The 17,830-nt window shown below is 45.6% G+C and overlaps 1 protein-coding gene across 1 annotated transcript in view; it reads right to left on the bottom strand.

Annotated features, from left to right (window-relative positions):
- Positions 1 to 6,586, bottom strand: part of LOC132398484 (SWI/SNF-related matrix-associated actin-dependent regulator of chromatin subfamily D member 3-like) — a 45,308-nt gene extending 38,722 nt beyond the window's left edge. Inside the window, exon 1 of the mRNA XM_059978005.1 lies at positions 6,445 to 6,586. Coding sequence (XP_059833988.1) covers positions 6,445 to 6,522 — 78 coding nt within the window. The 5' untranslated portion in view covers positions 6,523 to 6,586. The remainder of the gene's footprint in view (positions 1 to 6,444) is intronic.
- Between the last annotated feature and the right edge of the window lie 11,244 nt (positions 6,587 to 17,830).

Below are 17,830 nucleotides of genomic sequence, written 5' to 3'. Positions count from 1 at the left end.
CAGCTAGGGGACAAACCCGGTGTGTACAGACCAAATGTCTAACCTTGATAGTGGGAAAATTCCAGACACAATAACCAGAGACAGAATTAACAGTTACTTGGGCATGTGAGGAGTGAATGGAAAAAGCCAGTGATGATTTTGCCAACTAAATTGTCACAGATTTTTTGATAACAGAGAGGATTGATAAGGGAAATATTGTTGATGTGATATTTCAAAAAAAAAACATTTGATAAGATGACAATTGGACTGTCATTAAGGCCTTAGAATAAAAGTGGCTACAGCAGCATGGATGGGAAACTGACTATAACAGGAAAGAGAGTGGGAGTGAGAGGTTGTTTCTCAGTCTGGGAGAATGTATACTGTAGAGTTCTCTAGGGATTGATAGAAGAGTCACAGTTGTTCTTAATACATGTTAATGGTCTGGGATTTGGGTACACAGAATCAGATTTATTATCACTATGTTATGTATTGTAAAATTTGTTGTATTACAGCAGCAGTACATTGCAAAGTTACTATAAATTACAAAAGTAATTAAGTTGAGCAAAGTAAAGGAATAACAAGGTAGTGTTCATAAATCTGACGGAGGAGGGGAAGGGGAAGCCATTTCTAAAGATGCACACTACATACAACTTGGAGACACAGTGAACTGAAGAAGAGTAACAGACTCAGTAAACAGCAGACGCTGGAATATGGAACAAGCAATCGGCTGGAGGAATTCAGCAGGTTGAACAGCATCTGTGGGGGAGGGGGAAGGAATTGCCAGTGTTTCAGGTCCTGATGCAGGCTTTTGACCCAAATCACCAAAAGGTCCTTCCCCCCACAGATGCTGAGTCCCTCTAACAGATTGTTTGTTACATTAAGAAGCAGACTGGGTATATGGGCAAATGAGTGACAGGTGAAGTTTAACAATGAGAACTGTGAAGTATTGAAGTTTGGTATAAGGAATGAGAAGTAGAAGTACAAGTTAGGGGGAATGATTCCAACAGGAATAGAAGAGCAGGGATCTGAGGGTTCATGTCTACAGTTCAGTGAACTGATAGGGAGGATGAGGGAATGCTTGAAGAGTCAGACAGCCTTGACTTTATAAATTGAATAACAAGTGCGATAATAAGGGCAAAATGACCAATCTTTATAAACCTCCAGCTCGGCTGCGGTTGAAATTTTGGATCTGGGTGCCGTGCTTTAGGAAAGGTATGAGAGTTTTAGAGATTGTCCAGTGATTCCAAAATGATTCCAGCTTTGAGGGACTTTATATGGGAAGATTGGAGACACTAGGATTAGTCCCTTGGCACAGAGCAGGATGTGAGGAAACCCAGAACTGACACAAGGAAAAATCCTTTTCACAAAATGAGCCATGAGGGCCAGGAGTGCACTTCTGAAGCTTGACTGCAGTGTTCAAAATGGAGCTGGACTACAGTTTGAAAAGAAGAGGCTTGTAGGGCAATGGGGAGAGGGGACTAGCTGGGTTGTTCTTACATAGAGCTGGTAAAGGCCCGACAGTCTCCTCCTGTGCTCTGACCATTCTGTGATGTCATTTCAATTCCATTCCTAACACCTCAGCAGACAAAGCTGCCCTCTCAGCTTGTAGTTACACCAATGTGTGGGCTGGCAAGTGGCAAATGAAACTGGTACCACAAAAGTGCCAAGGAATTACCATCCCCAAGAGGAAAGAGCCTACTGGCTGCCCTTGCCAATCAAGAGCAGTACCATTCACCAAATGACCCGCCAACAACACCCTGGGAATGGGGCTCACCATCCGCCCCAACCCAGCCAGCCACACTAATAACATGGCCACAAAAGCAAGCAAGAGATTGGGAATCCTATGGTGAGTGACCCCCAAAGTCCCTCCACCATAATCAGGAGTGTAATGGAATACTCTCCAAGAGCAGCACCAGCCATTCTCAACACAATTCAGGACAATGCTGTCCATCCACCATCCTAAACATCCATTCCCTCAACCACTAGCTGCTGTGATTTGCCCAGACTACTCCAATAGCATCTCCCAAACCTGTGAGCCCTTGCACTTAGAATACGACCACCTTTAGGCTCCATTGCAGGTCGTACACCATCCAGATTTAGAAATGTATTCTACTTGGAAGTTGTTGACCAATGGTGTTCGGCAGGGGTCTCATTCATTGTGATTTACGTAAATGAAATTGGATAAGGAAGTGGAAGGGTGGGTTAGTAAGTTACTAGATAACACAAAGGTTAGTGGCGGTGTGTGTGGATAGTGTAGAAGGTCTTTGTAGGTTACAACAGGATGCATAGGATGCAGAGCTGGGCTGAAATGTGGCAGATGGTGTTCAATCCAGAGAAGTCATAGTTGAGAGCTTAACTGCAAGGATACATCTTGTACTAAAAGGACAGGCAGGAAGGCAGCGGAGGTGGCGGGGCTTTGATGGTTAAAAAAATGACATCAAATCTTTAGAAAGAGTTGACATAGGAGATATAAAATCCTTGTGAGTAGAGTTAAGAAACTGCAAAGGTAAAAAGACCCTTATGGGAGTTATATACAATCCTCTAAACAGTAGCTAAGATGTGGGATACAAATTACAATGGGAGATAGAAAAGGCAATGTTTTGATAGTCATGGGGGGGTTTCAATATGCAGGTAGATTGGGAAAATCAGGTTGGTGTTGGATCCCAAGATAAGGAATCTGTAGAATGACTATGAGATGGTTTTTTTTGGAGCGTTTGTGGTTGAACCCACTGGGGAAAAAGCAGTTCTGGATTGAATGGCATAAAATGAATCAGATTTGATTAAGCAGCTTATCATAAAGGAATCCTTAGGTAGCAGTGATCATAATATGATAGAATTCACCCTGCATTTGAGAGGGAGAAGGTAGTCAGGAATATCAGTATTAAATTAGAGTAAAGAGAATCAAAGAGGCATGAGAGAGGAGATGGCCAAAGTTGACTGGAAGACACTAGCATAGATGACAGCAGAACAGCAATGGCTGGTGTTTCTGGGGGCAATTCGGAAAGCACGGGATAGATACATCCCAAGTCAATGTATTCTAAAGGGAGGATGATGTAACCGTGGCTAAGGGAAGTCAAAGACAGCATGAAAGCAAAAGAGAGAGCATATGGCTAAAAATCTGTGGGAATTTAGAGGATTGTGAAGCTCTCAAAAACCAACAGAAAGCAACTAAAAAGCCATAAGGAAAGAAAAAATGAAATATGAAGGTAAGCTAGCCAACAATATAAAAGAGGATACCAAAAGCTTATCCAAATATATAAAGAGTAAGAGAGGCGAGAATGGATATTAGACCACTGGAAAATGATGCTAGAGAGGTTGAAATGGGGTACAAAGAAATGGCAGACAAACCTAATAGGTATTTTGTGTCAGTTTTCACTATGGAAGACACTAGCAATATGCCAGGAATTTAAGAGTGTCAGGGGGCAGAAGTGAGTGCTGTTGCTATAACTAAGAATGTACTTGGGAATCTGAAAGTAGATAAATCAACTAGACCAGATGGTGTACACCCCAGGGCTCTGAAAGAGGCAGCTGAAGAGATTGTGGAAGTGTTACTAATGATCTTTCAAGAATCACTAGATTCTGGAATGGTTCTGGAGGACTGGTAAAGGAGAAATGTCACCACTCTTTAAGGAATGGAGGCAGAAGAAAGGAAATTATAGTTCATTTAGTCTGACTTCAGAGGTTGGGAAGATGTTGGAGTCCATTATTAAATACAAGGTTTTTTGGTATTTGGTGGCACACTGTAAAACAGGCCAAAGTCAGCATGTTTTCCTTAAAGGGAAAATCTTGCCTGACAAATCTGTTGGAATTCTTTGAGGAAATAATATAGACTATTTTCTAAACAGGGAGAAAATTCAAAAATCAGATGTGCAAAGGGACTTGGGATTCCCTAAAAGGTTAATTTGTAAATTGAGTCAGTGGTAAGGAAGACAAATGCAACATTAACATTCATTTTGAGAAGACTAGAACACAAGAACAAGGATGTAATACCGAGACATTATAAGGCATTGGTCAAACAGCATATTGTGAGCAGTTTCACAAGAATGATTCCAGAATGAAAAGGTTAACATATGAGGAGTGTTTGATGGTTCTGGGCACGCACTTGCAGGACTTTAGAAGAATTAGCAGGGAGTATCTCTTTGAAACCTACTGAATATTTAAAGGTCCAGATAGTGTGTATGTGGGGAGGATGTTTCCTGCAGTGGGTGAGTCTAGGACCAGAGAGCACATTCTCAGAATAGACGGGGCTCTCAACATTTTTTATGTCATGGACCAATACCATTAAACAAGGTGTCGTGGGCCACACATTATGAAATCCTGGAAGAGAGAGACATCCATTTAGAACAGAGATGTGGAGGAATTTTGTGAGCCAGAGGGCAGTATATCTGTGGATTTCATTGCCTCGGATGGCTTGGAGGCCATTTAAAGAGGAGGCTGATAGGTTCTTGATTAGTCAGGTCATCAAAGGTTACAGGGGAGACAGGAAAATGGATGATAAATTATCCATGATGGAATAGCAGAGCAGATTTAATGGGCCAAATGGCCAAATTCTGCTCTTATATCAATATGGTCTAAATGTCTGTGTAAAGTGCACTTCAGAAGGTCATATTTGAAGGCAGTGTACAAAATTAATAGCAGAATTCTTAATAGTATGCAGAAACAGGGATATTGGAGTCCAAATCCACAGGTCTCATCTTAAAGATGTCACACAAGTTTTTGTTAAGAAGTCATATTGTGTGTTGACCTTCATTAGTTGTGAGGCTGAATTCAAGAGCCACAAGATACTGTCAGAGCTCTATAAAGCTCTGGTTAGACGACACTTGGAGTATTGTATTCAGTTCTGGTTGTCTCGTGATATGTTCATCAGAATTGGAAACTTTACACAGAGTGGTGTGTTGAATGCACTGCTGGGGTGGTAATAGAGGCAGATACATTAGGGACATTTAAGAGACTCTTATATAGACACATGGATGAAAGACGAATAGAGATTTACATGGAAGGGAAGGATTAGATTTATTTTGGAGTAAATTAAAAAATTGACACAGCACTGTGGACCAAAAAGCACATGTAGTTCAGAGGTGGAAGGAGGTGAGATAGGGACTGATGTGATCCCAAGTACTGCTTTCACAAAGGAAGCAACACACAAAAAGTTGTTGGAACTCAATGGGTCAGGAAGCACCTGAGAAGGGAAATGGACAGTTGATGTTTCGGGACAAGACCCTTCATCTGAATTGAAAGACAGGGGCACTCATGTTCCTCTTAGTGGGTCCCACCAACACCCCCCCCCCCAACTATTCCCATCTGCCACTCCCACCTCCCTTATTTGGTTCCATGGTCCATCTTCCTCTGCCATCAGATTCGACCATCTGCAGACTTGTCACCTCTACCTACCAGTTCCCAACCTCTGTCACTATTCCCACTCCCCCTCCTCCAACTGCCTATTACCCCTCCTCACCAGGATTCACTCATTATCTGCCAGCATCACACCCTTTCTACGTCAGCCATCTCCCCTTTATCTCTCAGGCCAGCTGAAGGGTTTTATCCTGAAATCTGGATTCTCCATTTCCCTCCACAAATACTGCATGACCTACTGAGTTCCTTCAGCGTTTTGTGTGTTGCTGCAGACTCCAGTATCTGTCCTCTCATGTCCCCATTTTGCCAAAAAAAGTCAAGCTTTGCATTGACATGTTGATGGGGTAGACAGGGAAGAGGAGTTGTTAATTATCTGGGTCTACCCCACTACAACCCAAACCCTCACATCAGATTCAGTAGAAACTCTACCCATCCTGTCTGCCCAATCCATTTTCTCTCCCTCCCATCCAAATCCCCTTCTTTCTCTTCCCCATCCTTCTCCCTTCCACACAAATCCACATTTTCTCTGTTCTCCCTCTCTCAACTACCTTCCCTCTTCTTCCTACTACACTCTCCCTTTCACTTCCTCACTTTTCTCTCTTCCTTCACCTTATTCTTTGCCTTCCACAAACACTAAATCCTGTCCCTTGCCACATTCACCCCTCCCTGTCCTGCCACAACCCCCTCTCCCTGGCCCTGCCCGACCACAATCTCTCTCTCTCTCCCTGCCCCTACCCTGCCAATCTCCCACTCCGTCCCTGCCCTGCCACAGTCCCCGCTCTGCCACAATCCCCCCTCTCTCTGCCCTGCCACGATACCCTTCTCTCTCCTCTGCCACAATCCCCCCTCTCTCTGCCACAATCCCCCTCTCTCTGCCCTGCCACGATACCCTTCTCTCTCCTCTGCCACATTTTCCCCTTTCCTTTGTCACATTTTTCTCTCGCTTTACCCCACCACATTTTCTCTTTGCCCACTACACTATCTCTCTCCCTGCCTGTGCCGCGACCCCCTCCTGCTCTCTCAGCCACACAGACAGTCGTGCTGAGCTCCCGCCCGGGAATCCGTGTTGCTTGGGGGCTCTGGTCCCGGTGACGGAGTTCACTGCCCACTCACCACACCGTGAACTAGGAACTCAAACAGTTTGCTCTTGGTCGCTCTCCGAGCACCGCCGCTCAGCTCTTCAGCGGACATTTCCTCAGCTCTCTGCCGACTCCTGCGCTAAGTCCTTCCCCCCTCACACTTTAATAGTGCTCCCTTTCAATGTGGAGCGGGCGGAGGGGGTGGGGTGGGTGGTGACCGGGGGACGAAGGGGGTTCCTGACGGCCAACACAGGCAATTGAGCAGCTGTCACATTCCGTCAGCGGCGTAGTGACGGGAGGACACGATCCGGTATCAGAGTTGGGTAAAATGTTCCCTCTCAAGAAGGGGTGCGGGAACGTGGGATGGAGAGAGAGGGGATGAGGGGAGAGTGGAGGGAATGAATGCGAGAGGGAAGGAGAGGGAGAGTATGAGGGCGAGAGGGGAAGGGAATGAGAAGAGGTGAATGGCAAGAGGAATGAGAAAATAGGGGAAGGAGGAGGGAAATGGGGGAAAAGAGCGAGGGAGAGGAGAGAGGAAGAGTAGGTAAGGGGCAGGAGAGGGACAGGAGGGTGAGGTGATAGGCGAAGGAGAGGTGAAGCGGGGTGAAATGGTGGAGTGTGAAAGGGGTAAAGTGGACAAGAAGAGTGTTGGAGGAAGAGGTGGACAAAGAGAAGTGGATGGATGAGTTGAGGGGAAGGGAATAGGGAGAGAGAGGTGAGGAAGGGAATGGGGAGAGGGAATTGGGAAGGGGTAAAAATAATCGGTGACAGGGAAGAGACGGACTGAACGGCCCCACGGAATGAGAAGGGAGAATGGAGGGGAGAACTGGGGTAGGGACGGAGATGGTGAAAATGATGAAACAGGGTGGAATCAGGAGGAGGCGGTGAGGGTGGGTCGAGGAGAGGGAAGAGGAATTAAGGAGTGAGGATGGTGAATACAGAGGGTGATAGGAAGGAGGGTGGAGGATTGTGAGAATTGAGGGTGGTGAAAGGAGAGCAGCAGTGAGGGTTTTCGGAAAGAGACCGAGCCCTAGTACAGGCAGCGTCAGGAGCGGGAGTCCTATTCCCAGGGCAGGTGTCGGTGCCCGGAGCCTCTGCGCCCTCGTTCCCCCCTCAGGCGCCGCTCCCGCTGCCCGAGACCTGGGGGGACGAAGTGTCCCAGAGGCCGGAGCATGCGTGGTGTCCGCTCAGCGTGAAGGTCAGCGGCGGGACGGAGGGAGGGAGACTGGGGGAGGAGAGAGTAGTGGAGACTGGAAAGAGAGAGAAATGGAGACGAGAGAGGAGTGGAGACGAGAGAGAGAAAAAAGAAAAAAGGAAGGAGTGGAGACTTGAGAGAGACAGGAGGCACATGAAACCGCAGATGCTGAGATCTGGAGCAACCACAAAATTGTGGAGGAATTCAGCGGGTCGAGCAGCGTCTGTGGACGTGGTGGAGGAATTGACGATGTTTTACATGTCGAAACCCTGAATCAGGACCCCAGCGAGAAAGGGGGAACAGGAGGGTAAAATTGAAGGGGGTTGGAGAGAAGAGAATGTGGAGCGGGAGATGTGGGGAATGGCGAATATGCAGGAATAAGGAGGGAGAGGAAAGGGGGAGAGAGAAAAGTACGCAGAGAGAGGGAGGAAACAAGACAGAGAGAAAGCGAGGAAGGGCTGGAAAGGAAAAGACAAGAACGCAGGTAGAATGAGCAAGGGGAGTGTAAAGGACGGTGAAACAGGAGTCTGGGTCGCTCTTAGTTGTGAGCAGCGTATTCCGGAGTAGAGATTGCTGGGCTGCCAACAGAATCAGGGTCAGGTTTGTTATCAGTGGCAAATGTGAAATCTGATGTTGTGCAGCAGCAGTACTGTGTAAGAGGTAAAAGTTGCCATAAGTTACTCGCCGTGTCCAGCGTCACAGCTTGTCCCTTAGGTTCAGCTCAGCTGTTGTTTTATGAATTCCTGTGCACAAGACTGTTCCCTGTTCACGCTGTCAGCAAAGATTACACCAGATGGATTCCCGTATGAAAAAAGACGGAGAGGGAGTCTAGCATCAAGATGGTATTTATACAAGTCTTACATCTGCAGCTCAACCAGGGTGAAAGCAATCCTCAGCAGTGATGAGACATTAGGGAACTGTGTTCTACAGTGCTGGAAACCACAGGAGGGATTTACATTCATCTCCCCCCCAAGATGGAAAATATCTACCCTGGGTCCAACACTTTGATGCAATCACACACTAGAGGCTCTACTTCATTGGGAGCTTGAGGAGATTTATGTCAAAGACTCTTACAAATTCTGTAAATGAGCATTCTGACTGGCTGCATCACAAGTCTCAAATGGAACTTCCACTGCACAGTATTACAAGAGGTTGTAAAGCTTGTAGACTTTGCCAGTTCCATTATGTGCACAACCCCCCCCCCCCCCCCCCACCACCACCATCCAGATCATCTTCAAGATGTGGTGCATCAAGAGGCTGTATCACTACACATCACCATCCAGGCCACGCCCTTTCTCTCATTACTACCATCATTAGGTGGGCCAGGAGCCTGAAGACCCACATTCATGAACAAATTCTTCCTCTCCGCATCAGATTTTTGGATAGTTCATGAACACTCTCGTTATTCCTCTTTTAGCACTAAATTTATTTATGTAATTTATAGTAATTTTATGTCTCTATACTATACTGCCACCATGATACAACGAATCTGATGTCATCTAAGACAATGATAATAAAACACGATTGTGATTGCTTTGCATTTATTCCATGCTATTGAAAATTATGTTCACAAGGATGCAGATAATTAAAGATAATGTTAAGTGAGAAAACAAGACTGAATGCTGGTTAGAGAATAAATCAAAGCCAAGAAAAAAAATGAATTTATATTATTCATTTACATGAACTGCTAATTTAATTTAAATATATTTTTTAAATTAATGTATATTTTTATTATAATGTATAGTTTTTTGTGTAATGCTCTGTACTGCTGCTGCAAAACAACACATTTCACGACACATGCCTGTGGATATTAAACCTGATTTTGATATTAAACTGTGAAGTTGATGGGGTCCAATTGACACTAGAAACTGTCCCCACTATGCCACCTATTGACTAGAGCTTCTAATTACAACGTGACTGATTGACATAGTAACACATAAAATGCTGGAACTCAGCAAGTCAGGCAGCTTATACCGAGTAGAATACAGTGATGTTTCAAGTCAAAATGTCAGCTGTTTACTTCCCTCCAAAGATGCTGCCTGACTTGCTGAGTTCCTCTGACATGTTGAGTGTATTACTCAGGATCTTCAGAATTACAATGATTTCATTGTAAAATTCTATAGGGAAAGATAACAATTTATGGGCACCAACTGCAAGAAATGATTTTTTTGGTACACAGGAAGTGTACACCCACCTGTAATCTACAAAAGTATATGTGTAAATCTATTATGATAGAGTTACAGAGTATTACTGCACAGAAATACGCCCCTCAGCCCATCTGGTCTGTGGCAACCTGATCTTCGGCCCAGTCCCATCTACGTGTACCTGGACCATTGCCCTCCATAACACTCTCATTCATCTACCTATCCAAATGTCTCTTAAATATTTAAATTGAACTTCCAATGGCAGCTTCTTCAACATTCACACCGCCCTCTGAATGAAGAAGTTTCCCCTCAGATTCCCCTTAACTATTTCATCTTTCACCATGAACCCTATGACCTCTTTTTCCCCAACCTAAGGGGAAAAAGCTTGCATGCATTTAGCCTATCTATACCACTCATAATTTTGTATGAATTTTGTATATGAAACAGAAAACAAAAGCAAGAGTAGGCCACTCAGCTCTTCAAGTCTGTCCCATTATTGAAAGTTCATAGTTGATCCCCCTCCTGGCCTTAACACCGGGAGATAATATTCCACACATCTATGATGCTTGGAAAGAAGAATCTCCTCATCTGTCTAAAGTGGGAGAGCCTTACTTTGAAACTAGGTACTTCTGTTCTATGCCGGTGAAACTAGATTAGAGGCACTTAGTGAATCTGGTGTACGGATGTCCCTGAGGCTGGTCATAAGGTCCCACACAGGAGGATGGCTAACAGCATAGAGCGATAAGGGAAAATACAGTGAGAAGCTTTCTTGGGAGGTTAAGGAGGATGGCTTGTTGTTGAATGCTCTAACAAACGACTACAGATTTACTACTGAGAGTATCCTACTTGGGTGCATTTTTGTCTGGTATTGCAATTCAATGTGCATGAACGCAAGAAGCTGCAGAGAGTAGTGGACTCTGCCCAATAACTCGCCGTTGGTAGTGTCTTCAGGTGACACCACCTCAAGGAGACAACATCCATTAAAGGTCCCCACCATACGGGCCATGCCATCTTTGCGCAGCTACTATTGGGCAGGAAGTTCAGAAGCCTGAAGTCCCACACCACCAGGTTCAAGAATAGCTACTTTCCTTCAACCATTCATCCCTTGAACCAACAAATATCAGTATAGCAAGCATGACGAGGTAGATAGAGATAAGGAGTTAATTTTTAGCATATCAGTGATCCTTTAAAGAGTCTGATGACAGCAGGATAGACGATGTTCTTGAGCCTGATGGTACATACTTTCAGGCGTTTGTATCTTCTGCCTGATGGAAGGCGGGAGAATAGAGAACGTTTGGGGTGAGTGAGGTCTTTGATTATGTTGGCTGCTTTCCCAAGGCAGCAGGACATGTAGTTGGAGACATTGGAGGGCAGGCTAATTTGTTGTAATGCTTAGCTATTCTCTGCCTTGTCGCAGATCCTGTAGAAACTCCTTGGTCAGTTTTTACATCCTTCTCCCTATTTATAATCATTTTTTAAGAAAGCTGGTTTCTAAAATTTCCTCATAGAAGTTTACAAAATTATGAGAGGCATAGATAAGGCTGACAGCCTGAATCAGGGTTGAAATGTCAAGCACCAGAAGGCATAGTTTTAAGGTGGTGGGGGAAAGTACAAGGGAATAGGTGAAGCAACTTAAACAAAACAGCACAGAGAGTGGTGGGGTCTGGAATGGGATACTGTGGTCAGCACAAATATTGTGAGCTGAAGGACCTGTTCCTTGAGTCATAAAGCACCACAGCATAGATGCAGGCTCCTCAGCCATCTAGTCTATGTCAACCTGATCTTCCACCCAATTCCATCCAGATCAGATCCCTCCAAATCCCTCTCATCAATGTACCTTTCCAATCCTCTCTTAAATGTTACAATTGAACCTGCATCCACCATTTTTTTTGCTGGTAACTTACATTACTCTCAGATTCTCCTTGAATAATTCACCTTTCACATTTAACCTATGACCTCTATACGAATTCTAGTCTCATCCAACCTCAGTGGAAAAGGTCTGCCTACATTTACCCTGTCTACACTCCTCATAATTTCTTTTAACTCTTATCAAATCTCCCGTCATTTATCGACGCTACAGGGAATAAAGTTACAACTTATTCAACTTTTCCCTGCGTCTCAGGTCCTCAAGTTCCGGCAACGGCTTTGCAAGGAGCCAGGCTCACTGTTGCTTGAGCGGAGGCAACGGAACAGCTGTTGAAGTATTTCACAACCCTGCCAACAGGCCGGGCTGCTGTGCACATTCCAGCCTGAAGGCCAACGAGCCAAGCGAGTGTCCTTCACTGCCCGAGAACACGCTGTACCAGCTGCGGCACTGATAACGGGGCGAACCGCGCCAGGGGCGGGATGAGGAGACCAGCGGAGGTGGCCGTCCGCGCCGCAGTCAACAGGCGGACGGTTGCAGGAGTACTGCCTGGTACAAGGCGGCAGGTGAGCTACTCACTGGCTCCAAGGACGGAGAACCAGGATCTGTGTTAGAGCCCCATTAGTCGCCCAGCTATGGGAAGCACGCCAGCAAAACGGAAAGGGGGCAATGATGTTGTTGGGACTGGAGAGCTTAAGTTAAAGAGAGAGGGGACCGGCTAAGACTGTTTACCCTGCACTGAAATAGGCTGGGGGGGGGGGGGGGAAGGGGGCATAGATTCGACTGAGGCGTTGAAGAAACTCATATTGGCACACGAATGTGCTGAGAATGGAGGGATATGTGTAGGCAGAAGGGATTAGTTTAAACACGAGAGATTCTACGGATGCCGGAAATCTTAAGGAACGCACACAAAATTCTGGTGGAACTAGGCGAGTCAGGCAACATCTACCAAGGAGAATGAACAGTCCTGTGAAGGTTTTTAGCCTGAAATGTCTATTGTTTATTCCTCTCCAGGGATTCATTTAGTAATCAAATGCCCAGCTAAACAAATTTAATTAGTTTGGCACAACATTGTGGGGCTTTTCCTGTGCTGTACTGTTCTGTGTTCTATGAAATCACAAGGAGCATACATAAGCTTAATTGTCTCTAGGGTAGGCGAACCTATAACCAAAGGGTATAGACTTAAGCTGAGAAGGGAAAGATTTAAAGAGGACTTGGGAGGAAACTTTTTCACACAGACGGTGGTGAGTACATAGAATGAACTGCCAAAGGAAGTGGTAGATGTGGGTACTGTAACAACATATAAAATATATTTAGACAAGTACATGGATAGGAAAGGTTTGGAGGGATACAGTCCAAACCTGGGGAAGTGGGACCAGTGCGGGCATGATACTTGGTGTGGATGGATGAGTTGGGCCTAAGGGTCTGCTGCTGCTGTGCAATGTGACTCTGAGAGCAGGGGGTGTGGAGGGACTGGGGAGAGGAATTCTGAGGTCCAAGTACAACCAAATCACTGATAAGAGAAAGAGGATGATTTTGAGACCAAGGCAGGAGGAGAGGAGAGATCAAAGATTCACCGGGGTGAAGGGGTTCAGAAGACGTTGAGACAAGGCCACAGAAGGATGTGGAAAAGAGCAGATTTGAGCTGCAGCCCATGGGCAATCACACAGGAGATGACAGAACAGTCACAGGGACGATGCCTGACTTATCACCGAATGCTACAGGCAACAGGCGAGGGGGCAGCTGGGGGTTTTACAGCAGAAAATAGTAGGGACCTGTTGTATATTTAATATTTAAGTAATCTTGTATATACAGTTGATCAGGCATTCTTGTTCGTTTAAATAATTCATTACGAGTCATAACTATGGATCTATGAATTGCATACGTCATCATGCTATGTGATACGGGCGTGCCTTGCTTAAAGTAGAACATGAAGTTAGATTAACATTTTGGCCTCCCGTGTCTTCCTTTGAATTAGTTTAACGTTTCAAAGTTACAAAACATAATAGTGGTGACAAGGTATTTTAAAAATGAACCTAATACGAATACCAACCTGTTGAAGCACAGCGAGACATTCAAACTAAGAGAAATGCACTGAGGAATGATGAGTGAAAAACGCATCCCTGCATGTGAGGAGGCTGCTGAGTTAAAAGAAAAGGCAGGGCAGCGTGCGTTCTTCAGAAGGGAAGACACAATCGAGTTTTTTTTAAGGCGGTAAACGGAAGAATTCACAGGTTCATAAAGAGTGGATACTGAGTGATAATAATCATTTTAAAAAAAACATAAACGGCTGGCTGCATTGTAAAGATTGGCACTTCTGATTCCACAACAGATAATTGACTCATGTATACTGAGCTAATTGAACAATATTCTGTAGCAAATGAAATAGCTAATGAGAAACGAGTACCAATTTTGCTGAGTGTTTTGGGTTAAAAGCCATACAGCTTGCTTCAAAGTTTAACTGCTCCAACCAAACTAGAGAAATGAGCTTTGATTGCAGAACACTTTAGGTTTCATAAGCGGAATAAAAAGAAAGGAGAGTCCATTTCAGTAATTTGGCTGAATTGAAAAGGTTGTCTGAGCATTGTCAGTTTGATAAGATGAATTGAGCGATTGTTTAGTTTGTGAAATCCTACAAGTAAGCATTCAAAAATGGCTCATAACAGAAGCACAACTTACATTAAAAAAAGTTGAAATTGCTGTTTCAATAGAACCGCAGGGAGAGACACAATTGAGTTGCAGTCAGTGAGTTGAACAAAATTGCAACATCTAAACAGAAACCTACCTGGCTGAACAAATTGTGTTACCATTGAGGCAGGGGCTCACGTACACCAGACCAATGCAGGTATAAAGGTGAAACTTGCAGAAAATGCAACAAAGTAGAACACATACAAAGTGCATGTCGGGTAGACAAAAATGAATGGACTGCGCAGGGAAGAGAAAAAAGATAGTCAAGTTGCAGTTGCAAAAAGAGCACTAATCTACATGCTTTGATGAAAAATCTGATAATGATGAGAGTGAGACATGACTGTGTAGCCTTGAGATTTACAATGTCAAAACTGACAATAGTCAAGCAATATGGCTACACCAGAAGTGAATGGCAAATTAATTAAAATGAAACTGGACACTGGTTTGGCTGTTTCAGTCATTCCACAAACCGAATTTGAACAGCATTTCAAAAACACTAAACTGAAGCCTGCAGATATGCAGCCAAGAACTTAACCTGGAGAAAATATAACTCCTGCGGGAATGAGGTTTATAACAGTGAAATGAAAAAAACAACAAGCCATATTGAGCTTGTGGTTAAAAACATTGTAAGGATGTGATTGGCTGAGACAACTACAACTTGATTGGAGATCCATTCAGGTGAATGCCATTGGCTGGCAGATAGGACTTGTTCACTGGGCAACACAATAGGCAGAGGTGACTTGGGCCGAAGAGCCTGTTTCAATGCCTTGTGACTGAAACTCTAAATGTTGATCAACACATGTAACATAGGGGAACAACCTTCAGTCACTAGCTTCTGGGTTAAACTGAAATCAATAGTGAGCAGTAAGAGGCAAATTAAAATTATTTTCCTCTCTCACAAATACTGTCTCCTGTTCCTGAAAACCCTTCCCCTCAAACTTCGTGTCACATATTCTTTCTTTCAGGTATCCACCTGGGGTCTTTCAAGTTCTCTAGTTACTGGGCACATTTCTGAAAGTACCACCGTGCCCGTAGTTCAAGGCACATCAGGCAGCATGAAGTACCGAGCCACCCGAATCATTCGTATCATTGTCTTAAACGACATGAATTTGTTGGCACTGAGTGCCATTGAGGACCATTACCACATTACATACGATGTCAAGGTTCCTTGCGGAGGGACTTTTAGTCTGGAAGTTTAACCGCACCGTTAACGCGTTCCCTGTCACTCGATAACTACCCGACTTCTGTGGCGACGATTCCCGACCAGAAACTTCCCTGGTTATTGGACATCATTTGGAAAATCCGACCAGGCGCTTTGTATCGCTAGTCACGCAGACAGGGCCACCACATCAAGGGCAAAAGGGGTTCGTTTTCCCTCGACTGTTGCCCATCATCACCCCCGTCCACCCCATCTGGGGAAAACCCTCATCCCGCCACCTCAGGGGAGAACCATCACCCCTTACACAAGAGAATCCGCGAAGAATGACCTCTTGCTCCCTTCCCCTCCCTACACCTTCTGACAGCGGAGAGGGCTCCCAGCCTTGCCGGGTCTCTGGGCTGGGATCGCGCTTCACCGAGCAGAAGCTCCAGCGAGCCGGTGCTGAGCTGCCGAAAATGGAGCTGAACAAAAGCTGCAACACTGCCGACAAATCGCCAGTCCTGCCTCTGGATCGTCCACGCAGAACAGTCTCCCGGACAGGCAGCGGAGAAAATTCATCCTCAGAACACACACACAGTCTCTGCGATGAGCTGCAGACTACCCAGTGCTGGCCTCTCCAGCAAAAGCAAGGGGCAGAGGGATGGGGATTGGGGGAAGGGAGGGATGGAGAGGGTATAGCGGGTGGGGAGGGGAGAGGGGGAGCGATGGAGAAGGCAGGGGAAGGGGATATTGAGATGGGGAGGTGGAGAGGGGAACGGGTGACCCGAGAAGGGGCACTGTCATGCTCTGCCTGCTGATCACTGTAGAGATGGGCGACAGTGTCACTGTACCTGCTGCCCAGCTGGTGATGCAGCTCCTGCCCGTGTTCGGGCAGGGTGGGAGGGTGGTAGCGGCGGGAAGGGATGGGGGTTGCAAGAAGGGGAATTGCAGAAAGGTGGTGCCATAAGGTGGCTGCAGGGCGGGGGGTGGGGGTTCTGCAGAGATGGGGTGCAGGAATCGGGCTCTGGTTTCATTCTTACCTTCCTCTCCATTGTGCTTGTCTGTCTCCGCTTTTGCAGGGGTGGGCACTCGGTGCAGGGAGGGGGGCTGCAGCCCCCAAACCTACTGCGCAAGTGCAGGAGTGAGGGGGTGGAGAGGTGAGGGGAGGAGAGAGAGGTAGTGGGGGAGGGTGGTCCATGGCCCCAGGGATCGTCGCTCAAGCCAGAAACGCAGAAATCCCAGGGGTGTAGGGGAGGGCGTTTGCGCAATGCGGTAGAGGGTCCGTCTACAAATCACAGCCTCGCACCCAGGCGCAGAATTACCCCAGCCGGCCAGTAAATTACCGGCCGGTCCCTGGAACTTAAGGAAGTGTGTACAAAATCAGGGCCTACATCACGGCGAAGAGCAGACCCTGCTACATAAAAGGGTTCATCTACAAATCACAAAGCGTATCAAAAACGAAGAATAGGCTCGCCACAATTCAGGAATCGTTTTCAAATCACATTCATACTATATCGTATTGATATCGAGACACAAGAGACTGCAGGTGCTGTAATCTGCTGCAAAAAATATTCAGAAGTCCAGATGAGCATTTTGACTCAAAACGTCAGCGGTGTACTTCCTCCGCAGGTGCTGCCTGGCCCATTAAGTTCCTCCAGCATTTTGTGTGTTGCTCCAGATTCCAGTCTGCAGTCTCTTGTGTCTCCATTTTTCAACAGATAATCTGCTGGAGGAACTCAAGTAGTTTCTTGGGGCAAAGGAATTGCTGACGTTTCAGGCCTAAGCCCTGTATCAGGACTGAAGGAAGATCATTGTCCCTGTCTTATATGATAAGAAATATGTCACTTTGCAGTTGCAGTACTGCGCAACAACATGAAAATCACTACAAATTACAAATAAACAGCAATAAAAGGAATAATAAAATAGTGTTCATGGGTTTATGGACAGTTCAGAAATCTGATGGTGGAGGGGAAAGAAGCTGTTTCTGAATCAGTGTGCGTGGATCTTCAGGCAGTGGAAAGGGTGAGAAGCCTCAAGTTCCTGGCCATCAGAAGATCCATCCTGGGCCAACACATTGATGCAATTATGATGAAGACACACTAATGGTGATAATACATTAGGAGTTTGAGGGGATTTGATATGTCACCAAAGACTCTAGCAAATTTCTACAGATGTACAGTGGAGAGCATTCTGACAGGTTGCATCACTGCCAGTTGGAAGCTCCAATACACAGGACTGAAAAAAACTGTAGAGTCATTATGGCCACTAGCCTCTCCACCATTGAGAATATTTTCAAAAGGTGGTGCCTCAAGAAGACACTGTCAATCATTAAGGACCTTCACTCTCCAGAACAGGTGCTCTTCTCATTACTTCCATCAGGGGTGCAGTACA

This window comes from Hypanus sabinus, chromosome 1 (genome assembly GCF_030144855.1).
Source record: "Hypanus sabinus isolate sHypSab1 chromosome 1, sHypSab1.hap1, whole genome shotgun sequence".
Classification (NCBI taxonomy): domain Eukaryota; kingdom Metazoa; phylum Chordata; class Chondrichthyes; order Myliobatiformes; family Dasyatidae; genus Hypanus; species Hypanus sabinus.
This window is presented reverse-complemented; position numbering and strand designations above follow the sequence as displayed.